At 38.3% G+C, this 26,863-nt stretch overlaps 1 protein-coding gene and 1 pseudogene across 1 annotated transcript in view; both read right to left on the bottom strand.

Annotated features, from left to right (window-relative positions):
• TMCO5A (transmembrane and coiled-coil domains 5A) overlaps positions 1-26,863 on the bottom strand; it is a 49,805-nt gene that overhangs the window by 11,216 nt on the left and 11,726 nt on the right. Inside the window, 5 exon segments of the mRNA XM_053666373.1 lie at positions 1,722-1,793; positions 2,500-2,550; positions 2,939-3,062; positions 3,484-3,633; positions 20,256-20,323. Coding sequence (XP_053522348.1) covers positions 1,722-1,793; positions 2,500-2,550; positions 2,939-3,062; positions 3,484-3,633; positions 20,256-20,323 — 465 coding nt within the window.
• On the bottom strand, positions 23,884-24,360 carry LOC128627586 (developmental pluripotency-associated protein 3-like; annotated as a pseudogene).

The raw sequence follows: 26,863 nt of genomic DNA, 5'->3' as shown, positions 1-26,863 counted from the left end.
CACCAAGACACATCACAATTAAAATGCCAAAGGTTAAAGATAAAGATAGAATCTTAAAGGCATCAAGGGAAAAACAGGGAGTTACCTACAAAGGAGTTCCCATGAGACTGTCAGTTGATTTCTCAAAAGAAACTTTGTAGGCTAAAAGAGGCTGGCAAGAAGTATTCGAAGTGATGAAAAGTAAGGACCTACAACCTAGATAACTTTATCCAACAAAACTATCATTTAGAATGGAAGGGCAGATAAACTGCTTCCCAGACAAGGTAAAGCTGAAGGAGTTCATCATTGCCAAGTCATTATTACATGAAATTTTAAAGGTACTTATTTAAGAAAACAAAGATCAAAACTATGAATATTAAAATGGCAACAAATTAACAACTATCAACAACTGAATCTAAAAAAACATGCTAAGCAAACAGGCAGAGCAGAAACAGAATCAGAGATGTGAAGATCATTTGGAGGGTTATTAGCTAGGGGGGATAAAGTGAGGCAAAATGTGCAGGGAGTAAGAAGAATAATTGGTAGGTACAAAACAGGGGGGTGTTAAGAACAGTGTATGAAACAGAAACCAAAGAACTTGTATGCACAACCCATGGACATGAAAAAAGTTGGGGGATTGCTGGAGGAATGTGGGTACCTGGTGGAGAGGGAGAAAGGGGAAAATTGGGACAAGTGTAATAGCATAATCAATAAAATATATTTTAAAAAGTTTTCTGGATGAGCATGGCCAAGCAAGATAACTTGGTAGATTTGGAGTTCCTGTTTTGTGTGTATGTGGGGAGAGGGGCATTGACACCAATTTGGCCAACAGAAGATAGGGGAGTATTCCCTGTTGTTTCATTTTCTGTTCTGTTTTCAGTATGTCCATATTTTCAGAGGCTTCATACATGCAATATAGGCTTAAGTGTGGGTTTAATAAGCAAAGGAGAAGCAAATAAGACAAGGAAAAAACTAATTGTACAGGAAGTGTTAAGAACTTTATATTCTCTCAATAAAATAAATGTCTTAAATTCTTGTATCTTTGATTAGATGGGTTGTAGTTGTGCTCAGATTGTTCACTTTGGAATGTAGTCAGAAAAATGCTAAACACTGTATGATGTGCTTAGTAGATAGAGGTCACTAAATATTTGAGTGAACCATTGAATAGATTCTTTCTGGACTGGAATCATAGACAAGGTGTGTAATCTGTCTAACATAAATTTATAAATCTTTGCTTTGCCTCTATGAATTCATACATACACTTCAGTCAGACTTTTAAATAATTACTTTAAAATTATGTGACTTTTCAAGACTTTAGTCCTTCAAAAAAGGGAAAGAATATTTTAAATACACAATTTTTTTTATATACATGACTTCTTTCAGTATTCAAATTGAGGATTGTAGGAACTGATTAAATTGCCCAACTTCATACATCAACCACATTAAATGCTGGGGCCAGGATTTAAATTAGGGATTTCTGCTATCTCCAGTATTACATAGGTATTTGTGCATTTGTGTTGTGCTTTTTCTGATGGGAAAGAGAACAAAAACAAAATGTATAGCTTTAGAGTAAAATTTCTTACTAAGGGCAAAGGAGAATTCAGCATTCAGTGTCTCAGGCTTAAGCCTGACTTGGACTAAAACTACAAAGAGTTTATCCCAACTTTGACAATGGTTTCCACTTGAAGGCTTGCTTCCTGGTCATATACCCCACATCCATTTAAAATTGTTTTTTCATTTACCTTTGACTCTTCTGGCGTTCCCTTTAGATTGACTTTTTCATACTTGGTTGCCTTAGGTAATTTCCTCGTAAGCTATGGTTTAAAAAAATACATTTCAAGTAAAAAATACATCTAATTAAAAGATATAGAAGACAAAGGTGTTTTCTGATGTGTGGGGGCCAGTAACTTGGCCTTGATAAAAACAGCCAGGAGATAGTAACTTGGTGGATACTTGGGAACATCTTTATTCTACCTCCATCTTCTCACTCATCTTAGCCACCAAAGCTAGAGTGTACTTAAGACAGAACTTCCTTGAACCCCTAACCCATGCTGGGTCATTCAGGTTGCAGGCATAGCCAGAAAGTAGGATATCATAGAGAACCCACTGTGTTCTGATTTAGAGTCAAGGTATAGGGAATACCTGGACAAGGAAAATGGAATTCATAAGAATTATTTTTTAAAAGTCTGTGTTGAAAGTAAAATTACCCTCTCACCACAAAGTTTCCAGTCAAATTACATCAACAGAGTGTCTGTTGGAATGAATTTCCTTATGTTAGAATGAAGAACCATGAGATCACTGAAGACCCTGAATACCCCACCCACTGTTTTCACCCGAGGCTTCCAGGGAGAATCACTGTATGTGGGTCATGAAGCTCAGCCTCAGGAGAATGGAGCAGAAGTAGTATCCACCCCAGCACAGGCCTCCCTAACATATGGGCTCCTCTGTCATGATTTCCCTCCCTCTTTGATGACTGGGAATGGTTATGGGGACACTGGGGAATGCAGAGCCCTATTCCACCTTTCTTTGAAGTTCTTCTATGTTGTGGACCAGAGCCTCATTCTTCCTTTCCTGTTGAAAGAGGCAGAGTGTAAGTGTGCATCTGCATACCACCATCTAGCTTCATTCAGCTGATTGTTCTTCATTTCACCCCAGTGATATTTTCCTACAGAAACTCCATCTTACTTCATGAAATTAGAAAAAAACTATGGTTTGATCTAAATATGTATATACCAAATTTCCAGGGATAGAGATGCCCACATGTAGGGCTACCAATATTAAATGTTACCAAAGAAACCCTGCCCACCACACCCCCCCTTCCATGCATGGACACATTCTGCCATGACTTTTGAGTTGACTCTTTGAATGTGAAAAAGTGGGACTAGCTTATCTGACAGTTGATGAGGGGTAGGATGAGGAATAAAACTTTTCAAATGGCTCTTTCCAGCTTCTTGCTTACAAGTCTGGCTGTTTCTTCTTCCAGCTCCTGCAAGGCTCTTTCTCTTTCCAGTGTGGTACAGTTTTCCTTCTCCCACTCCTCATCTTCTGCCGAGTCTCTGGTCTGAGTGATCTCACCTTCCAGCCTGGATGATACAAGCACAAACTGTGAAAAACTGGCAGTTTCAGAACTGATAAAACACATATCAGTTTTAAGGGTATTTCAATGATAATTAATACAAATTGCAAGTTTGGAACCTTTCTTTCCTGGATCCTTAAAATCAGATTCACTTTATAGGTAGGAAAGGTAAGATTCCCCTGCTTCTCAAGTCAAGTACCCAGTGTTTTTTCAACTCAGATAAATGTCACCTAGTCTTTTAGAAATCTGTCTGAGAGGTGTCATATTTCAGGGTTCACATAAGAGAGAAATTCCAAGGAATGAAGAAGAAAGTTTTTGCTACACAAGACATAGGTCTCTAGAGAAAGCTGGAAAATTCAGTTTTGTCTCTTCAGTCCTCCTCCCTCCTTTTGGACTTGGAGCTCCCCTTATGAAATCCCAACACTCACCTCCGAATCTCATCTTCTTTCTCATGAATTTTTAGAAGAAGTTCCTGATTTGCTTCATCTATCCTCTGCATATCCTTTTCAAGGTCTGTGTTTAAACTGTTAATGTTCCTCTTTGATTGGGCCAATCTTAAGATTTCCACTTTCTCGGACCTGTAGTCTCGGCCCCCCAAATGAACAAGGGCCAATTATCATAAGATCAAAAAACTTTGGACCAAAGGGGATATCTAGAAGACATGTAATTCATTAACATGACTGTTTTGGGGAGCCCACTTTTCCTTTTTTTATTCTTAGAAAATTATATTTCTCAATCATGCTCTATAATTTGTTTCAATAATTCTAAACTCAGTCAGCAAGAGAGATCTTCCCCATGCTTTTTTGTCCAAAGTACCCCACACTGATTCCAGGGGAAGTTTTCTTCTTTAAATCACCTCTTGCATTGAAGAGAAAGGATTATCACACAAATTGTTTCACAGAACCAATCTGCTCATGCAATACACTTTTATTGAGTATTTTTATCCAGGCAGCTGGCACATCACTAATGATTGAGTCCAGCTTTATGCAGAACCACAAAAGGTTTCCATGGCAGGTAGGGTTTTAGTCCATTTCTCCCTTCTACCATGTCAAAACTTCTCTATTGCCTATTACAAAGTCTGAGAATCTACCATGAGAAATCACTCCACTGAACAGACACAAATATGATCCAGCCAGTCATTTTCAAGAATGCAAATATTGATGACAGCAGATGAATGGCTGGGTGAGAGGTTTCCCTGGTCTCTCCCCTTGAAGTTACAACAATTTAAACAGCTATAATTAAAAAAAGGATTCCCTGCACAACACACAAACATGTCTGGGAGACCCACACATTGAAACTTCTGAAGGTGGGTGAGTGAGAGTCAGTTAGGGAGGAGGGAAGGAAGAAGAGCCAGGATGATGCCACAGATGGACACAGCCTGGAGCTCACTGTGGGTCTTGGGAGAGGGGAGGAATCAGCTTGTTGTGCACTCCCTGAGCCTAGAAGAGCAAGGAGATACCATGAACTCTGCCAGAATGGTTGGCGCATGCTGTAGCTGAACCCAGTGACTGAGGCAGAGACTGAGTATAGAGGTGTGGCTAATGGTTGTCTGGCAGCTGCCATTGCCAGACAGAAAAACAAAGCCAAGAAGCCTGGCCACCTTCCTTCACCCTCCCAGAACTCACTCCTTTTCATCCCCTCAGAGCTTGCAGTGGGCTCCAGAATGAGCTGTAGTGGTGAATGCAGGGCTACAGAACACATTATCTGCAACACTGAGTACTGGAACCATGGAGGCATTTTCCCCTGAGTGGTGGGTACATGCTGCAGCTGATCCCTATGACAGGATAGAGATACAGAGGTGAGATGTCTGGCATATGGGAATTGCCATTGCTGGGAGGAGACAAAAGCACAAAGGTACCAGCCGACCTCTTCCAGCTTACTCCATTTCCAGTCATTGTGGTTGTATTGCCAGCAGAATCTGGCTGCAGGGGATAGATTGTAACTCCAATGCCTGGCACATTTCCCCATAGGGGTGGTGCTCTGAGATCAAGGCCATTGGGTCACAAAGGAGATGCCCATCACACAAGGATATAAAGGACATTCATTTTCCACCTTCCTCAGAGATTCTAGAAAGCAGACCAGTACAAGATAAACTAAGAAACCCGTGCTTCAGTGCCACCAACTGGAAAAGAAAAGAAAGACTTCTTATCAACCTACAGGAAATGCCACTCTGAATGATCCAATTGTCAGAGATGCCTAGACAAAAGGAATCCATCAAATACCTAAAGTACCCAAGATAATGAGGCAGTTCAGAAAGAAAGTGAAAAATCTCCAGAAAATAAACTTAAAGAAATGTGTGATTTAAATGACACAGTACTGAAGATTACAATTCTGAAAAAACTCAAAAAGATATACACAGACACAGATAGGGATTGTAATGAACTGAGAAATAAAATCAATAATCAAAAGGAGCACTTGACCAGAGAGATTAAAACTTTAAAAAAGAACCAAATAAAAATTCTGGAGAAGAAAAACTCAATAAAAGAGATGATGAATGAACTAGCAAGCTTAAGAAACAGAGCTGGCCAGATGGAGAAAAGAATTAGTGACACTGAAGATAGAAATCTAGAAATGATGCAGATGAAAAAAGAGAGAAACTTGAGAATAAAAAAAAAAAGAAAAGAAAAGGAAAAACTCTACAAAAACGATCTGACTTCATCAGAAAGGCAGAGTAATGGGTACACCAAAAAGAGAAGAGAGGGAGAAGGGAACAGAGAGCCTATTTAAACAAATACTTGATGATCACCCAAGATGGGGGAGGAGTAAGCGGAAGCTGCACTAACCTCCTCTCAGGACCAACCTGTAATTACAAGTAAATTGTAGAGAAATCATTCTGAATAACCAATTGAACACTAGCTAGAGAGAAGCCTTACAACTGTAGACAGAGAAGAGAAACCACTTAACCACAACGAGACTGGTAGGGAGTGCAGAGGAGGCATGAGAGAGGTGGTTGGGCTCCCAAGGGCAGCAGTTGAAGTTCTGGAAGGACATTTCAGCATCCAGGGGTTTCTACCTGAGAAGTGTGGGATCTAAACTGCCTACAGCACCAGAGCAAAAAGGAACCCAGATAACATCCAGCTGTGAAAACAGTAAGGTTTCATTCTGCAAGGGAGAGATGGCTAGAGACAAAGGGAGCCTCTTAAAGGGCCTATGCACAAAATTTTGTTTGCAGCCACTTGCCCTTAGCTCTGGCAGAGGGAGGACAGAGTGGACTAGAAATGCCTGAGGAGAGTCTGGGATTCATGGCTCTTGGGAGAGAACTGAAGGAAAAGGTGTCAGGATCCCTGTGCTGAATGATTCCCCAGAAGCCATCTTAGGCAGATCACTCTTCTCCAAGTGGCATCAACCAGAGTGGAATCAATAGCCCCACCCACAGGAATTACTCTGACTTGCCCCACCCTGTGGAGATTAAGCCAGGTTGCTGAGTACAATTTGAGGCTATATTATTGATTAGTTTTACTACAGTGGGTTTCTGGGATCTCTATGAGATTTCAGCTGACCCTTCCCATGGCCCAGTACTGATAAAACCTGGCCTTGATGTGTAGCGTGTTCTTTTCTGCACACAAACAAGCCCAGCAGAGTGAGCCACGTGCTGTAGGTCGCTGATAGCTTCAAACAGGTTTGTCCAGGGCCAGTCACAAGCAGCACTAGACAGAGGCCTATATCAGAGTTTTTACAGACCTACCTAATACAGAGAAATAAACACAAAGAACCAGCTATGATGTAAGGGCAAAGAAACAGACCCCCCAATGAAAGAACAAGAGAATTCTCCAGAAGAGGAGCTAGATGAAGTAGAGGGAAGCAATTTATAAGAGAAAGACTATAGAGTAGTGATTATAAAGATACTCAACAGCAGGAAAAAGACATAGAAACCATAAAAAGGACCAACCAGAGATAAAGAAAGCAATATCTTAAATAAGTAATACACCAGAAAGAATAAACAGTAGGTTATATGAAGCAGAGTATTGAATCAGTGATTTAGAAGACAAGGTAGAAAAAATACCTAAGCAGAGACAGAAAGCAGTCATGGTGAGGAATTTTAACACCCCCTTGACTTTAATGGATAGATCTTCCAGACAGAAAATCAACCAGTGGCCTTATATGACACACAGATCAAATGGGTTTATTTGATATCTTCAGAGCCTTTCGCTCCAAAGCAGAAGAATATGCATCTTTTTCAAGTGCACATGGAAAGTTTTCTAAGATAGACCACATGTTAGGACACAAAACAAGTCTCAATAAATTGAGAAAGATTGAAATTATCTCAAGCATCACCTTTGACCACAATGCTGTGAAACTAGAAATCAATCATGAGAAGAACACAAAAAAACACACAGAAACGTGGAAACTAAATAACATGTTACTAAACAATAAATTGGTCAACAACAAGATCAAGGCAGAAATCAAAAGATACCTTGGAACAAATGAAAATGAGGACACAACAACCCAAAATCTGTGGCAAACTGGGAAAACAATCCTAAGAGAGAAATTCATAGCATTACTAGCCTATCTCAAAAAACAAGAAAAGTTTGAATAAACAATTTAACTTTACACTTAAAGATACTTGAAACAGAAAACACACAAAGCCCAAAGTGAGTAGAAGGAAGGAAATAATAAAGATTACAGAATAAATAAATGAAATACAGCCTGAAAAAATGTTACAAAAGATCAATGAATCCAAGAGCAGTTTTTTTTAAAAAAGATAAACAAAATTGACAAAATTTTAACCAGACTCATCAAGAAAAAAAAAAAAAGAGGACCCAAATAAATAAAATCAGAAATGAAAGAGGAGAAATGACAATAGACACCAAAGAAATACAAGAGATTGTAAGAAAATATTTTAACAATCATATGCCAACATAGTGGACATTCTGGACAAAATGGATACATTTCTAGAAACACACAGTTTTCCAAAAACAAAACAGGAAGAATCAGAGAATCTGAATAGACACATTATACCTAATAAAACTGAAGCAGTAATAAGAAAAATTACCAACAAACAAAAGCCCTGGACCAGATGGCTTCATAGATGAATTTTACCAAACATTCCAAGAAGAACTAACTCCTCTTCTCAAACTATTTTATAAAATGCAAGAGGAAGGAAGTCTCCCAATTCATTTTATGAGGCCACCATTATCCTAATTCCAAAACCACATAAAGAACAAAAAAAAATTTATAAGACAGTATCCCCAATGAACAGAAATGCTGAAATTCTCAACAAAATATTAGCAAACCAAATATAGTAATACATCAAAACACCATACACCATGATCAAGTGGGATTTGTTCCGGGAATACAAGATTGGTATGACACTCACAAATCAATAAATGTGATCCATCACGCAAACAAAGGGAAAGATAAAAAATACATTATCATATCAATAGATGCAGAAGAAGCATTTGATAAAATCCAGCACCATTTATTATAAAAACTCTCAGTAAAGTGGAATTAGAGGGAATATATGTAAACATAATACAGGCTATATATGATATACCCACTGCCAGCATCTTACTCAAGAGACAAAACTACAAGCTTTCCCTTTAGGAGAACAAGGCAGAGATGTCTGCTTTCACTTCTCTTATTCAATGTAGTACTGGAAGTTCTAGCTGCAGGAATCAGACAGAAGAAGAAATAAAAAGCATTCAGATTGGAAAAAAGTAAAACTATATTTACAGATGATGTGATACCATATGTAGAGAATCTCGAAGATTTCACTAAGAGACTAATAGAATTAATAAATGAATTCAGCAATTAGCAAAATAAAAATTAATATTCAGAAATCAGTTGCATTTTTACATGCCAATAATGAACTAACAGAAAGGGAAGTTAGAAAATAGTCCTATTCACAATTGCTAAAAAAGAGTAAAATACCTAGGAATCAATCTAACCAAGGATGTAAAAGACCTGTACTTGGAAAATTATAAGGCACTGAAGAAAGAAATTGAGGAAGGTACAAACAAGTGGAAACACATACTGTATTCCTTGTCAGGAAGAATTAACATCATTAAAATGTCCACAATACCCAGAGCAATCTATAGATTCAAAGCAATTTCTATCAAGATTCCAATGGCATAGTTCACAGAACTAGAACAAATATTTCCAAAATTTATATAGAACTACAAAAGGTCCTGGATAGCAAAAGTGATCCTGAGAAAGAACAAAATTGGAGGAATAATGCTACCTAATATCAAACTATACAATAAGGCCATAGCAATCAATTATAAGGCCAAATCTTTATAGTCAATTAATATTTGACAAAGGAAGCAAGCACATAGTATGGGCTAAAAATAGTTTAGTCCATAAATGGTGTTGGGAGAATCAGACAGATACGTGCAGAAAAAATGAAAGTATACCACCTTCTTATACCACATACAAGAAGAAATTCAAAATGGATCAAAGACTTAAATGTTAGACCCCAAACCATAAAAGTTATAGAAGAAAATAAAAACAAAAAAATCTGGGACATTACTCATAGCAATATGTTATTGGTTATATCTCTCCAGGCAAGGGAAACCAAAGAAAAAAATAAACAAAGGGGACTACATCAAGCTATAGTTTTTACACAGCAAAGGAAAACATCAACAAAGTAAAAAGAAAACCCACAGAATGCGAGAACATATTTGCTGATGCATCTGATAAGGGGTTTATCTCCAAAATTTATAAAGAACCCACAAAACTCAACAACAAAAAAGCAAACCACCCAATTAAAAATGGCTAGCATCAATAAATCAATAAGCAACAAGTGCTGGCCAGGATGTGGAGAAAGGGGAAACCTTTTGTACTGTGGGTAGGAATGCAGATTGGTGTAGCCACTGTAGAAAGCAGTATGGAGATACCTCAAAAAATTAAAAATGAAGGCCCTGGCTGGTGTAGCTCAGTGGATTGAGCACAGGCCTGCAAACCCAAGCACTGCCAGTTTGATTCCTGGTCAGGGCACATGCCTGGGTTGCAGGCCATATCCCTAGTATGGGGTGTGCTAGAGGCAACCACACTTTAATGTTTCACTCCCTCTCTTTCTCCCTTCCCCATCTCTCTAAAAATAAATAAATGAAATCTTAAAAAAAAAAAGAAAAAGCACTAGCTTAAAAAATTAAAAATGGATCTGCTTTTTGACCCAGCTTTCCCACTTCTGGGAATATATCCAAAGGAACCAAAAACATTAATTCAAAAGCACCTGTATGTTCATTGCAGCATTATTTACAGTTGCCAAGATATAGAAGCAGTCAAACTGTCTATCAATATATGAGTGGATAAAACACTGTGGGACATTTACACAATGGAATACTAGTCAGCTAATAAGAAGAGAATTTTACCCTTTGTGATAGTATGGATGGACCTGGAGAACACTATGCTAACTGAAATAAGTCAGTCAGAAATAGACAAATGCCATATGATTTTCCTCACATGTGAAATCTAATAAACAAGCTGAACTAACAAAGGAAATGGGGACAGGCTCAGAGATTGAGAGTATGATGACAGCTGGGGGCAGGGGATGAGGTGGAGTAATTTAGCAGAAAGGAGAAAAACTCATGGTAATGAATAACAGTGTGGTGACTGCTGGGGGAGGTGGGTATAAAGGGACTAAATGGTAATGGAAAAATACAATGGTTAAATTAAAAAATATTTGATGAAAACTTTCCAAACCTATAGTAAGAACTAGATAATTGAATCTCTAAGAAGTAAACACAGCATTTAATTATCTTAATCCAAAAGAGCCTTCTCCAAGGCACATTATATTAAAACTATCAAAAATAATGACAAAAAAAGAATTCTTAAGGCAGCCAGGGAAAAGAAGATAGTAACTTATAAGGGTAAGCCCATTAGGTTATTATTGGATTTCTCAGCTAAAATTCTACAAGCTAGGAGAGGGTGGAATCAAATATCTAAACTATTGGGGGAGAGAAACTACCAGCCAAAAATAATATATCCAGAAAAGTTATCTTTAGATATGAAGCAGAAACACTTTTTCAGACATACCAAAGCTGAGGGAATTTATCACCACAAAACCTCCTTTACCAGAGACTGAAGGGGGTTAATTTTACTTGAAACAAATGAACAGAAAAACTTTATAAAACTATAAGGAAGACAATGTACCAATAGACAAGCAGGCTATTACAACCCCTTTTCAGAAATGGGTATTATATATTTACATATAAAGGTTAAAGGAGATAAAACATTAAAAGTAAAAAGAAGAAGACAATAGCTCCTGCAATTCAGAAACAAACTTACAGCATAAATAGGGATAATTTGTTACAATAAAAATGTAAGAGGGATGGGAGTATAGTTCTGAATTTGCAAAGGTAAATGGAGATAAGGAACATTCAGAAGAAAAAGGACTACTGTGTATATGAAAATTTCTTTTGCATATACCCAGTGGTAACCACACAAACAAAAATCCCAAACTGAGACACATTACATTAAAAAAGAGAAAACAGTGGGAAAAATCATAGAATACCACCAAACTGAAATAACAGTCATTCAAGGGGGAAATAAAACACACAATGGAGACATAGAGGTACCAGAAAATGAAAGATGAAATAGCTACAGGAAATTCTGATATATCAATAATCACTCTAAATGTAAATGGACTGAACTTAGCAATAAAAAGACAGGGTAGCAAGTTGGACCAAAACACAAAACCCAACCACATGCTTTCTTCAGGAGACACATTTCAGCTGCAAGGACAGATATAGACTCAAAGTGAAAGGGTAGAAAAAGATTCTCTGAGAAAATGGCATCCAGAGAAATGTGGGTATGCCATACTTATATCTGACAAACTAGATTTCAAGATTAAAAAGTAAGAGACGAAGGTGGACGTCTTATAATGATAAAGGTGACAATACATCAAGAAGATATTCACTTCTCAATATATATGCACCCAACCAGGGAGCACCGAAATATAGAAAGCAACTACTAAAAGAATTGAAGGAAAAAATCTGACAAAAACACAATTATAGTAGGGGATCTAAATATCCCATTGACAACTGTGCATATATCATCTAAACAGAAAGTAAGTAAGAAAATACCAGCTCTGAATGACACATTAGGCCAAATGGACATAATCGGCATTTACAGCACCTTTCATTCCAGAATACCAGAATACAGTCTTTCCTGGTGCACATGGAACATTCTCAAAAAGAGACCATATGTTGGGAGGCAAAACTAGCTTCAACAAATTTAAGAAGATTGAAATCATACCAAATATATTCTTTGATCACATTGTTATGAATTTGGGAAACAACTGCACAAAGAAAGCCAGAATAAACAAAAATATGTGGAAATTAAACAACATTCTACTAAAAAACAACTGGGTCAAAGAAGAAAAAAAGAGAGATGAAAATATACATAGAGAAACATGGCTCACTTCCTCACACAACCACATCAAAGTTACAACTAAGCTATAGAACAGCTATTATTCAGAGCCATCTGAATGGCTCACAGACAAAAATTGAGTTAAGTGGAAGTCCTACAACCACAGAATTAAAGAAGAAACCAACTATGGAATTAAAGAATAAACCACATCAGGACTAGTAAAAGGGATGGAGATGTGGAACAGGCTGGTCCCACATCTATGTGTGGTAGATAAAAGTCAGGAGGGATATCTGAGAAACAAGGGGGTCCCAGACCCAGGCTCCCAGCCTAGGGCTTCAGTACCAGAAAGGGAAGTCCCTACAACATTTGGCTGTAAAAACCAGTAGGGATTAAGGCTGTGGAAAAAAAACATCTGGAGTCTCAGGCAGTTCTTAAATGGCCCCCACACAGAGACTTACTTGGACTCACTCCCCCTGAGCTCAAGCATGGGGGCAGTAGATTGAAAGGCACAAGAGACATATGTGGAGAAAATGAATTGTCCAGCATCAGCTTGAGAGCTGGAGGGAGTTTTCTCCCCAACAGAAGTGCTGTCAGATGCCATGGTTCCTTTTCTGAGACTTCCCCATACAGATCCACAGAGCCGGAAGGCAGGTGCCATATCTAAGACTTCACCAACTTGGGTCACACTGTTTGCCCCACACTGGTGATACCCTGAGGCCCAGCTGCACCCAACATTTGGGCCCACCCAAGCTGATTCCAGTGGCTTTTCCATATGACTGGCTTGTTTTGGCCCTTGCTTCAGATTTTCTAAATTCTCATAAACAAGCAGCATGTGCCTTCAGCAACCTTGTACCTCTCACCAAGTTGCCCCAGGCTAGGTACTAGAAGCAGCTGACCTTGGTGCACAGATTGGCTTTACCTGGGCACCTCTCAGCCCAGTAGAGTAGCAGCCATCTGCAGATCTCTTAGTAGCTTATATTGTGTGACCCTGGACAGAATAGAGTTGGTGGCTGATCTTGGACATGCCAATAGCAATCAAGGATCAGCTACAAAAGGAGGGTATACATAGCCCACATGGTGGGCTCACCTTGAGTAACAGGCTTGGTGATAGAGGAGGCTGTACCACTGGAACCTACAGGACACCTACAACATTAGACCACTCTACTAAGCCTAAGAAATGTAGCAGGTCTACCTAATACATAGAAACAAACACAGAGAGGTTGCCAGATGAGGAGCCAAAGAGAATGGTGCAAATGAAAAAACAGAACAAAACTCCAGAAAAATAACTAAACAAAATGGAGACAAGCAATATACTAGATGCAGAGTTCAGACTACTAGCTATAAGGATGCTCAAGGAACTTGGGGAGGACCTCAAAAGCATAAAAAAGTAGTCAGAAATGAAGGATACATTAATTAAAATAAGGGACAATTTACAGGGAAACAATAGCGGAGTGGGTGAAACCAAGAATCAAATAAGCAATTTGAAATAACAACAAAAAACAATCCAATCAGAATAGCAACAAGAAAAAAAATCCAAAAACATGAAAGTGTAAGGAGCCTCTGGGACAACTTCAAGCACTTCTACCTTCACATCATGGAGGGTGTCAGAAGGAGAACAGAAAGTTCAAGAATTGGAAACTGATTTGAAAAAATAATGACTGAAAACTCCCCTAACTTTGTGAAGGAAATAAACATACAAGTCCAGGAAGTGCAGAGTCCCAAACAAAATGAACTTAAAGTAGCCCACCCCAAGACACATTAAAATGTCAAAAATGAAAGACAAAGAGAATCTTCAAAGGAGCAAGGGGAAAAGCACTTAGTTACCTACAAGAGGGCTCCCATAAGATTGTCAGCTGATTTCCCAAAAGAAACTTTGCAGGCTAGAAGGGATTAGTAAGACATATTCAAAGTGATGAAAAACAAGGATCTACTGCCAAGATTACTTTACCCAGCAAAATTATCATTTAGAATCAAAGAACAGGTAAAGTGCTTCCCAGACAAGTAAAAGCAAAAGGAGTTCATCATGACCAATACAGTATTATATGAAATGTTAAAGGGCCTTCTTTAAGAAGAAGAAGAAAATATAAAAAATATGAACAATAAGATAAATACATACCTATCAATAATTGAAACTAAAAACAGAACAAACAAGAAGATAAACAGAATCATAGATACAGAGGACATTTTGATGGTTATCAGATAAGAAAGGGGTTGGAGGGATGGGCAAAAAAAGGTGAAAAGGTTAAGTACAATTTGGTAGTTACAGAATAGTCATGGGGATGTAAAGTACAGCATGGGGAATAGAATAGCCAAAGGACATATATGCATGACCCATGAACATTGACTATGGTGTGAAGATTGCGGCTGAGGGAGTGGTGCACTTTGGTAGAGGCAGGCAAAGGTGGGAAAGGTGTTTTTTATTATATTTTATTATTTATGCTATTATTAGCAACAAATAATAAAATATAATTAAAAACAATACACAGAGACAAATGAAAATGACAATATAACACATCAAATCTATTAAGATGCAACAAAAGTGGTAGGAAGTTTATATTATTACATATTATCAAGAAACTAGAAAAATTCCAAATAAACCAGTGTTTGTTTGTTCTTTTAATAAACCAAATGTCTATTTGTTTATTTGTTCAATGTACCTAATGTTACATTTTAAAGAACTAAAAAAAGAACAAATGCAGCCCAAAGTTAGCTGAAGGAAGGAAATAATAAAAATTAGAGCAGAATTGATTGAAATAGAGAGCAAAAAGACAATAGAAAAACTTAATACAATGAAAAACTCATTCTAAGAAAAGATTAATAAAATAGACAAACCCCTTATATTCACTAAGAATAAAAAAAGAAAACACTAAAATAAATCCACAAATGAAAAGTTAATTCAGACTAACTTAGTTCCTACAGACTAACTGTAAGAAAAGTTACTACAGACACCATGGATATACAAAGGGTCACACAATAATACTATGAAAGCCTATATGACACCAAATTCAAAACCTAGAATAATTGGTAAAGTTCTTAGAGGTACATAAAACCTAGAATAATTGGTAAAGTTCTTAGAAATACGTAATCATTGTAGAGTGAATCACGATGACATGGAAAATCTAAACAGACTGGTAACAGTGAGAAAATTGAAACACCATTAAAAACCTCCCAAAAAGTAGGGGCTATCCTTCTCAAACTCTTTCAAAAACATTGAAGGAGGGACAATACTTCTTAACACATCTTAACACAACATAATCCTGGTATCAAAGCCTGTTAAGAATTATACACACACACACAAAGTACAGACCAACATCTCTGATGAATACAGATGCAAAAATCCTAAACAAAATACTAGCAAATTGAATACAACAATACATAGAAAAGATAATACACTACAATCAACCAGGGTTCATTCCAGGGGCTCAAGGATGGTTCAACATATGCAAATGTGTCAATGTGATGTACCACATTAACAAAATATAGGATAGAAATTATATGATCATATCAATAGATGCAGAAAAAGCATTTGACAAGATACAGCATTTATTTATGATCAAAATACTCAATAAAATGGGTGTAGAAGCCAAGTACCTTAACATAATGAAGTCCATATATCACAACTGTTAGCTAATAGCATACTCAATGGTAAAAAACTGAAAGCTTTTCCTCTAAGATCCAGAACAAGACAAGGTTGACCATTTTTACCACTGCTATTCAGAACAGTACTGGAAATCCTAGCCAGAGAAATCAGGCAAGAGAAAAAAATAAAAGGCATCTAAATTTGGAATGAAGTATAAATGTCATTTTTTGCAGATGACAAGGTTCTTTATATAGAAACCCCTAAAGACTCCACCAATAAACTATGAAAAGTAATAAACATACAGTAAAAAATATAATAAGAAATAGTTTCAGGACTTCTGCCAAGATGGAGGCATAGGTGGAAATGCTGTGCCTTCTCTCACAACCAAGTTTAGAGACAACTAAATATTAGCAACAGAAAACACAGCCAGAACACAGAAAATTGAACTTTTCGGAAGTCTGATAACAACAAATTCTTCAGCCTGACCGGTAAGAGGGGTGAAACCAGCAGCTGTCAGAGAGGGGTTGCACAGAAAAACTTGGTCAGACGGACTCGGGCGCGTGGAACCCAGGTGCAGGGTTGGACCTAGTAAGCAACTCAGCGAGCTACCGCGGAGAAACAGCGAGGGAGCAGGGCTGCGGGTTGACTGTGGTCGCGCTTTCCTGCGCAGATAGACAAGCAAGGGAGTGGGCGGTGAGACTACAGGACTGAGCAGGCCCCACGGCAAGCGGCAGCACAGGGCGCCACCATTTCCCTGCTCTGACCCCGCCTCCACATCAGTGTCATAACCCAGCGACCTGAGAGTCCAAGGCTCCACTACTCATACTTAACGGTGAGAAAAGACCAAAAATGGCTCAAGAAGATCTCAAAGTCCCAGAGCTTATAAATCTAAGCGATGAAGAAATAGCAAAACTCTCAGATGCACAGTTTGAAACACTGGTGATCAGGATCCTCACAGAACTGGTTGATTATAGCTACAAATTAGACAAACATATGAAGGCAAAACTAATTGAAATGAATGGAATTGCACAGGAAACCAATAGCAATGAAAAGGAAACTGGGACTCAAATCAATGGATTGGACCAGAAGAAAGCAAATAATGGCCAAATAGAAAAGAGCGAAGAAGCAAGAATTCAAAAAAGTGAGGAGAGGATTAGGAACCTCCAGGACCTCTTTAAACACTCCAACATCTGAATTATAGGGGTACCAGAAGGGGGAAAGGAACAGCCACCAGTGGAAAACTTATTTGAACAAATAATTAAGGAGAATTTCCCCAATCTGGCAAAGGAAATAGACTTCCAGGAAATCCAGGAAGCTCAAAGAGTCCCAAAGAAGTTGGACCCAAAAAGAAACACACCAAGGCACATCCTCATTACATTAGCCAAGATTAAAATGAAGGAGAGAATCCTAGAAGCAGCAAGAGATAAGGGGACAGTCACCTACAAAGGAGTTCCTATCAGACCATCAGCGGATTTCTCAAAAGAGACCTTACAGGCAAGAGGGGGCTGGAAAGAGGTATTCCAAGTCATGAAATCCAAAGACCTACAACCAAGATTGCTCTATCCAGCAAAACTTTCATTTATCATGGAAGGGCAGATAAAGTGCTTATCAGATAAGGTCAAATTCAAGGAGTTCATCATCACCAAGCCCTTATTATATGAAATGTTAAAGGGACTTATCTAAGAAAAAGAAGTTAAAAAAACATGAACAGTGAAAGGGCAGCAAACTCACAGTTATTAAGAACCACACCTAAAACAAAAGCAAACTAAAAGGACAGCTAGATCAGGAGCAGAAACATAGAAATGAAGATCTCAAGGAGGGTTAGCAATAGGGGAGTGGGAGGAGGAGAAGGGGGGAGAAGGTACAGAAAATAAGTAGCATAGACAGTAGATAGAAAATTAATGGGGGGGCAAGAATAGTATGGGAAATATAGAATCTAAAGAACTTGAGACACATGGTCATAAACTAAAGGGGGGTAATGGTGGGGACAGGGGGTAGGGTGGAGGGGAATGAAGCGGAGAATAGAACAACTGTAATGGCATAATCAATAAAAAAAGAAACAGTTTCAAGATAGAAAATCAATGTACTAACAATAAAATTTGAGAAAAATAAATAAAAAAACAAATTCCTTTTGCAAATGCAACAAAAAGAATGAAATTCCTGAGAATAAACCTAACAAATGATGTGAAGGACTGAAAACTATAAGACATTATTAACAGAAGTTGAAGGAGATATAAAAATGCTAAGATATTTTGTGTTTATGGTTTGGAAGAATCAACATAGTAAAAATGGACATATTACCTAAAGCAATATAGTTTTAATGCAATCTCCATTAAATTCTTAATGGTGTTTTTAAAAGAAATAGAACACAAAAAATCATCAGATTTATGTCAAAACACAAAAGAATCTGAATAGCTGAAGCTAATCCTGAGGGGTAGGGGGGAAACAAAGTCTAAGGTAATCCCACTCTCTGACTTGAAATTGTACCACAAAGTGACTATAATCAAAAAAGTCTGGTATTGGTAGAAGAACAGACACACATACCAATGGAGCAGAATTAAGAGTCCAGAAATAAACTCACATGTATAGGGACAAGTAACCTTCAACAAATGAAGCAAAAATATACAATGGAGAAAAGAAAGCCTCTTCAGTAAATGGGGCTGGGAAAATTGGAAAGCCACATGCAAAAGAGTGAAAACTGACTGCCATGTCACCACATACAAAATTAACTCAAAATGGATCAAAGACCTAAATCCAAGCGCAGAACAATACGTTACATAGAAGAATACATAGGTACTGAACTTATGAACCTTGATCTTAGAGAAGATTTTATGATTTTGACCTAAAAGCAAGGGAAACAAAAGCAAAAAACAAATGAATGGGGGCTATCTCAAACTAAAAATCTTCTTCACAGCAAAAGAAACTGTCAACAAAACAAAAATATAGCCAACTAAATGGAAAAAGATATTTGCAAGTGAAATCTCCAATAAAAATTTAATACCTCAAATATATAAAGAACTCACACAATTCAACAACAACAAAAAAATTCAATTAAAAAATGGGCAGTGGACCTGAACAGACACTTTTCCCAAGAAGGCATACAAATGGCCAATAGATATATGAAAAAATGATCAACATCATCTGCTATTAGGAAGATGAAAATCAAAACTACAATGAGATACCACCTCACGCCTGTTAGAATGGCTATCATCAAGACAAATAACAATGAGCTGGGAATATCATGGAGAAAAAGGTATCCTTGTTCACAGCTGGCAGGAATGTGAATTGGCACAGTCAGTGTGGAAAACAGTATGGATGGAGGTGCCTCAAAGAATTATGAACAGAGTCAGCAACCTCTCTTTTGGGTATCTACCTGAAAAATTTGGAAACATTCATTTGTAAATATAGATCCACTCCTATTCATTCAGACATGGAAACTGAAGTGTTCACCATTCCAGATGATTGGATAAAGAAGATGTAGTACAAATATACAAGGGAACCCTACTCGGCCATAACAAAATGTGAAGTACTCTCATGTGTGAGAGCATGGATTTGACTTGAGAATATCATGCTACATGAAATAAGTAAGATGAAAAAATCAAGAACCATATGATTTCACTCATGTGGGATATAAAACTGAGAACAACAAATGAACAAACAAGACAAAAAACAAAAAAACCTCAAAGACACAGACAACAGTCTGCTGGTTTCCACAGGGGAAGGGGGGGTAAAGGGCAAGATAGCAAAGGCTAAAGGAGGTAAAATACATGGCAACAGAAGGAGCTTTGCCTTTGGGTGGTAGACACACGATGTAATATATACATGATGTATTACAGTTTTATGCACTTGAAATCTATATAATTTACCAATGTCACCCCAGTGAATTTCATAAAAATGTAAACTTCTGTTTTGGAGTAAATTTAATAAAAAAGAGTGGTAGTGCTAGAGTAGTCCAGAAAGGGTGCCTGGCACATGGGGAAGTCTCAATAGACTTTTACTTTTCTGTGTGTCAATTAATTAATTGAAATGAGTAATCAGGGATAAGGTAGTGAGGCAGGAAAATCTTTTGAGTAGGAATGGAATGATTTTGGAAAGGAAAATCCTACCTTGGAAAGGCTGGCATGGATTGGGAATTTACAGCTATTCTCACTTCAGGAAAGCATAGAGTCCTTGGGGTGAGGTACAGTGGGGTTTGGATAGGAGAGAGAGATGGAGAGACTAGAAGATGAGGGAAAGCGTCAATAGCAGACCTGCTTCATATCTTATCTCGGTCCTAGGGTGTGGTTTTACATAACCACGATTACTTACTCATAATCTAGCTGATTTTCCTTGTGTTCTTCCATTGTAGATCCCCTAAAGTACCAGCAGAGGAGTATCTAATGAATTGGGGGAATGGATCCATTTATGAAACACAGAGTTAGTAGCCAAGAGTCCCAGGAACAAAATTACTGGTTTTCTCCCCTCAGCCCCTTTCATTTGGCCATGACAAAACCCAGCCTTCTGATTCTCTGCCCATGATCTGATTATGCCCCAGTAAGGATATGGTGAGGATATAGGGATAATGCTGACAAATTCAATGTATGTCCTGCTAGCAAAGATGGTTAACCAACCAAAAACCCGTTAGAAGTTTAAAAACAGCAGTAAGAATTAATTAAGATTATCAATTGTTCTTAAGTCCCTTTTGGCTCTAGGCCTAGCTGCTTTATTTAAGGGCCCATGAGAATGGCATGGGTGCATAACCGCCCGGAAAAAGTAATCTCTTTGCTCTCTAGCCTGGCCTCTGCAAAGATCCCTAGTTATTGAGATCTCTAGCATTCAATTGGGCAAAGAAAAACCAAGCAGAAGTAAGTAATTTGGCTCAGTCTGCCCTTTAGTTTCCTCTTTTTCTCCTTTACTTCAGTAAACTCTACCTCCCTTCTGATGTGTGTGGTCTTTCTGATTCTGCCCTAGTCAATTTGCTTCTGAAGAGTCTAATCTTTCCCCACTGGAACGATCCAATAGAATCTCGGAACCTTCCAACAGGTCATGACTCTGCTATTGACACTGGGTGGGTGGGGCAGCATGTCACAGTGGGGAGGATGACAATGGTTTCTCATCCTGGGCGCTGGGTTCAGAGCCTAGGTGGGTGCCTGTGTTTCACAGCTGAGTCTTTCCTCTGGTAGAAGCAGGTTTAATGGGTCTGACTTCTGGGTAGTATGAAGGGGTAATGTCTTCCTTCTATTTCTCTGGCAGGTTGAGCTCCCTCCCTGTGCAAGTGTGACTAATATGGGAATTCTGGGTCCCAAGTCCAGCAGTCTAATTTTATCACGTAGCCAACTAACCATTCATTCATTCAACAAACACTGGAACATTGAAAGAGCACCTGTGTATGCCAGGCACTCTTCTAAGCACTAGGCAGGCAGAGTGAACAAAACAGCCAAAAGCGACTGCCCTCATGGAATTTACATTCTAGGGGGTGTGTACGTGGGGAGAGAGGTAGCACAAACAACAAAATAAGTGAGGAAGCTTTTCTTTTGCTGTGATAGGAAAATGTTCAAAGAAAGAAATGAGTGACATGGGTAAGAGGAAGTGCAGTGTGCATTGTGTGTGTGTGTGTGAGGGAAGGGGTTGCAGTTTTAAAAACGGTGCAGAGAAAGCAGCTGAGCATTTTCAGACTCGGTAGTGTAGATGTGTTAGGAGATCTCCTGGGGCACCTTAGGTCTTGCTGAGATGGACACACAATCCACAGACCTCCCAGTCATGGCCAATAACAAAGTCTATGGGCCAGCAGGAGGCCTGAAAGGCCAGCGGCTCCAGGAACATTGAGAGGAGGCATGAAGACCTGAAGCTCCTCCAACACTTTAAAGGTTCATAGCTCTTCCTGAACCTCTCACCTTCTGTAAAAGAAAAGCTCTGTGGTGAGAGATAATCACCCTAAAACACTGGGAAATTACCCAAAAGAGAGTTTTGGTGGGAAAAGCTCATGATATCTCAGATTGGCCCATTGAGTCTTTTCTGCCAACTTTAGGCATAGGAACTAGAGGAGGAAAATATTACAAAATCAATAATGAATGTATTTCTGCATACTGGAGTATGTGCATTTTGGGCAGATTCTTCACTGTTTGTAACTTTTTATGTGTGTGTGAATCATATTAACCAGGAAGGTTTCGGATCTTGACTTAATAAGGACCACATAGAGGTGATTTGTGGTCCAGAGTGACTTCTTAACACACTGTAGTTTCTAACAAACTATTTGTAAAATTAATGGCCTCTGATGACCCCCATTACCATCTCCCTTCTTCCTGAAAGAAGGCATTTCATTGCTTTATGAAGCTGTACACAGAAGAGTAATTAAGTAACAATTCAGGCCAACGGCCTCTCCCAGGAATTAATGGTAGGGAGAGTTCATTAACCCCAGCAGGTTATAGCTTCTCCAGGAAATGCCCTGGACCAAGGTTATCGTAGCTATTAATGGATTGGATAGGGACTTTAACTGGGATAAAAATAAAGCTCTCTCTCCTTCCTGGGGAGCTTTTCTCCTTGAGGGGCTACCAAAGGCAAGCCCATAGGAGAAGCAGAACCCCAAGGTTGGGGCTTTATGTGAGAGGAGGACAACAGATTACTGTTGGGAATTGCTAAGTCAAGGCAAAAACAGGGCTTTGGGGGCAGACTGAGGTCCTTGGTATAAGCCTTCCTGCCACTGACGAGGTGACTTGATTAACACCCAGCACAATTGAGCAGCTGTTTTCCCCTTGTTAATTTTTCCATGCCAGGCCTTGACCGGCGCAGAAGAGTCGCTGAGAGATGTCAGATTTTGCTGCATTGCTGCCAGGAGTACAGTGGCATTTGTGTGGCAACCTGTTGTGAAACATTCTCTCTTTTTCCAGGCTGGGCATTTAAGCTGTTTGCTGAGCCTCTGCCCTTGTCTGCTGGGAGGGGAATGGCCAAGCACCAGAGCTCTGAGGGAAGGTGCAAGAGCCCTGGCCTTCCTGCGGCCTCCTGGGGATGGAGAGCTTTTTCTTCTACTCGTCTTGCTTCACTTTGGCATATTTTTCTTAAATAATTTTATAAATGAGCCCAGTTTTGAGGCTCATATCCAGGGAAGGCTCTAGAACCTCATTTTAGGTCATTGTTTTTTGAATACAAAATCAATCATGCTATTTTCCTTATGTCACTACTTGTTTTAAGTGATTATTATGTACAATGTTTAGGCTCATGAACTTTCTTTAAATTTCCTTTCAGGATCTTCTCAGAATAGTTTTCTCAAAAGCAATAACTTCAATAGAAATATGAAGGAGAGAGAAAAAGAGAGATAGAAAGAAAGAGAGAGAGGGAGGGAAGGAGCCATAAGCAATAAACTAATGTAGTCTGAACTGACAAAAAATGTATTAAATATTTTATTTTAAAATTAAATGTCTTTTTATGCCTCAAATGTTAATAAGATGCCCTAGGTGCCCATTTATTTGCTACTAAAAATTGAAATAGCACATGGAAACATTTGTTACAATTCAAATTTTTGGAAACCAGAGAATCTAGTTAATACACCTGCACCAATCATGCTCAAGCCAAACCACCCCATATTTTTTTTCTTTTTTACATTCCTTCTGCACAAGTTACTTGCTTCTAATTCTTGATGTTGAGTTTCATCTTACCAACTTCAGGCTTCTAAAACACAACAATAACACCCAAGGCCTATTGGTCTGTTCATTGGGTCAAATAAAAAAGGAACTGAAGTGTATTGAAGTCATTCAAATGCAAACTACATAGATTCCCTGTAAGTTATTGGCATCAAGGTAGACAAGAAAAATATGCAAGAAAAAGACAGCACAGAACTTCTCTCATAGGTTATCAAAATATTGGTCTACAGTCTATCCTTGGATAGAAACTTTCCCAAGCTGCTGCATAATGACTTTAAAATTACCAGCAGGAAAAAAAAGTACAAGAATAAGGTTTATGGCTAAATCAACTCCATGCCATAATTATTCTCCATGCTAATATTATTAGAAGGATCTCCACGGTATAGGCAGTAATGACAATGACATCTAAATCTTCTGGATCTCGATTCAATCTCAAGTTTCCTCTCCTGTGGGTCTTTTTGAAGCAGACACAGGGTGTGGTATCTAATAATTTGTAACATCCTTTGTATCTTTTCTTTCTGAGCAGTGGCCCATGTCCTCACTCCATGCCTCCTCCTGTAGAGCATGCCTTGGCTCAGCCCCAGTCCAAGGCCCTATAAGCTTTTTCCTTTCTCCTGCTTTTCGGGTGAACATTCTGGTAGCAGGGAAGGCAATTTGGTACTAGTGTTGAGAGTCAAGTTGCCAAGGTTCTTTGCTAATACTTCTGAGACAGCTTGAGTGTCAGCTGACTATTCTTCACGAGGCATCTGAGAAGCCTCCAGGGTCCAGGTTGGGTTAAACTTCTTTGGTGAGTCCATTGGATGTCTAGTCACAGCCTGAAGCTCCTCCTAGGTACTGAACTTATGAACCTTGATCTTAGAGAAGATTTTGTGATTTTGACCTAAAAGCAAGGGAAACAAAAGTGAAAAACAAATGAATGGGGGCTATCTCAAACTAAAAATCTTCTTCACAGCAAAAGAAACTGTCAACAAAACAAAAATATAGCCAACTAAATGGAAAAAGATATTTGCAAGTGAAATCTCCAATAAAAATTTAATACCCCAAATATATAAAGAACTCACACAATTCAACAACAACAAAAAATTCAATTAAAAAATGGGCAGTGGACCTTTTCCCCAAAGGGTTCAGTAGATGGTGATGCTCAAAACTCTCAAACTGCTACTAAACTTACATTTTAAAAAATTTATGGCACCATTGCTACTAGAACAGCAATTTAAAAAAACTAAAATTCACCAAGGATCTCATCTTAGTAAAATCCCTGTGTTTTTCCAAGTTTCTTCTACTTTTTGTCTATGACCAAACCATCTTTTATAGTTATTATAGAATAGATATATTGCTATATTTTGCCTTTCATTTAATATTTTTATAAATGCATTTCAGGTTGCTACATACTCTCTAGAATTATTTCATTCACTGCATAAAATCCTGCTGGTTGATTATACTCATATTTGCTTCAAAATTCTTTTCTTACCATATGATTTACCTGTTCACATATTTGCCTCCTCTCGGGGGCCAGGACAGGGCCTGTGTTAATTTGTCAGGGCTGCATAGCAAAGTACTGCAGTCTGGGTGGTTTGAACCACAGACAGTTCTGAAGGCCGTGAGTCCTGATCAAGGTGTTGGTGGGGCTGTTTCTCCTGAGGCTGCTTTCCTTGGCTCACAGGTGGCTGTGCTCTGTGTCCTCATACGGTCCTCCCTCCATGTGTGTCTGTGTCCTAATTTCCTCTTCTTACAAGGATACCAGTCCTGTGAGATTAGAGCCCACCCTGATGGCCTCCTTTAAAATTAATTACCTCTTTATTGACCCTACCTCCAAATAAAGTCACGTTCTGGGGATCAGGACTTCAATACAGGAATTTTGGGGACACAACTCAATCTACATGAGGTTGTCAACAAATGTTTCACTGTGACCAAATTTATAAACATTCAGGTTGTTTTCCTACCCCCCAATAAAAGCACTTCAAAGAATATATTTGTATAGTCATGAATTTTTAAACGTATAATCAAAAGGTATACAGAATGCACTTAGATTTTTTCCATGTTGAAGTTTTATTCAATAGCACATCAGTCAACTGCTTTTTATTTTTACAAATGAGGAAAATAAGGACAAGGGAGATTAAATGTCTTGCTGGGATTAAGAAAGAACAATAAGAAAATCTCCCATACCTGAAAACATACCCCGCAACATTTTCTGACTTATTCTTCTGTAAGCCTGGGAGAGTTCAATAGGAAGGAGGAATTGCCTTAATTACACCACGGGCTGGTATTACAGGAGAGTTGTTCAGTGCACCCTACATATTAGTGACACTGTTGTGATTTTCAAGGAGATCATTCCTTCTGAAGTAACCGATGCTTGATATCTGTTTTAATCACCCTTTGCTTTATTTTAAATTTGTTTTTTAGCTTTAACTAAAAAAATTGCAATTAGAAAGCGATCAATCTCTGGAGGATTCCTAAAAAGGACACTTAGAGTCTCTGCAAGCAAATGTTTATTAAAACTTTATCCTGAAATTTGGTGTAATTTTATACCAGATTTTCAATTCTTCTGTGTTCTTTTGTGGTATACTAGAGGCATGACTCTTTAAATTTGCTTGCTAGTCCCATTTGATCATTATAGAGAAGTCTTTCATACACTGAGATTTTGGGCTGTCTTTTGTTTAGCAGAGGTGGTGTTACACTAGAATAGTATACCATAAATGACTTATGATTGGCTTAGATTTGGCTGTATACAGTCATGTACTGCTTAATGATATGATAGGGGTATGTTCTGAGAAATGAGTCTTTAGGCAGTTTTGCTATAGTGCAAAGATCATAGTGTACTCACACAAATAGATAGTATATCCCACTACTATCACTGTACGAGCTATAATTTTATGTAACTCACAGCATAATAGGTTTGTTTAAAACAGCCCCACTACAAACACATCAGTAATGTTATGCTATGATGTTATGACAGCTATGATGTCACTAGATGATAGGAATTTTTCAGCTCCATTATAATTTTCTGGGGCCATTGTTGTATACACACTTTATCAATCACCAAATGTTATGTGGTGCATGACTGTATTCAATCCTTCTTTGTTTATTGAGCAAACATTTTTATGAGTACCCAATAAGTATTGATTTAGATAATGAAATGACCCAAAGATGACTAGAAGACGAGTATGTTCCAGAAGGCACTATCATGTAATAACATGTTACAGTGTTTAGGAGTGCAGAGGGGAACATATAGCTATGATTTAGGGAAGCTTCAAAGGAAATATTGGGGTGGATAGCTGTGTGTCACCCAACAGCTACAGA

This window comes from Artibeus jamaicensis, unplaced genomic scaffold (assembly GCF_021234435.1).
Source record: "Artibeus jamaicensis isolate MK-2021 breed Jamaican fruit bat unplaced genomic scaffold, CSHL_Jam_final contig_1132, whole genome shotgun sequence".
NCBI classification, from domain to species: Eukaryota; Metazoa; Chordata; class Mammalia; order Chiroptera; family Phyllostomidae; genus Artibeus; species Artibeus jamaicensis.
Note: the sequence above shows the minus strand (reverse complement) of the source record. Positions and strands in the feature narration are given on the sequence as shown.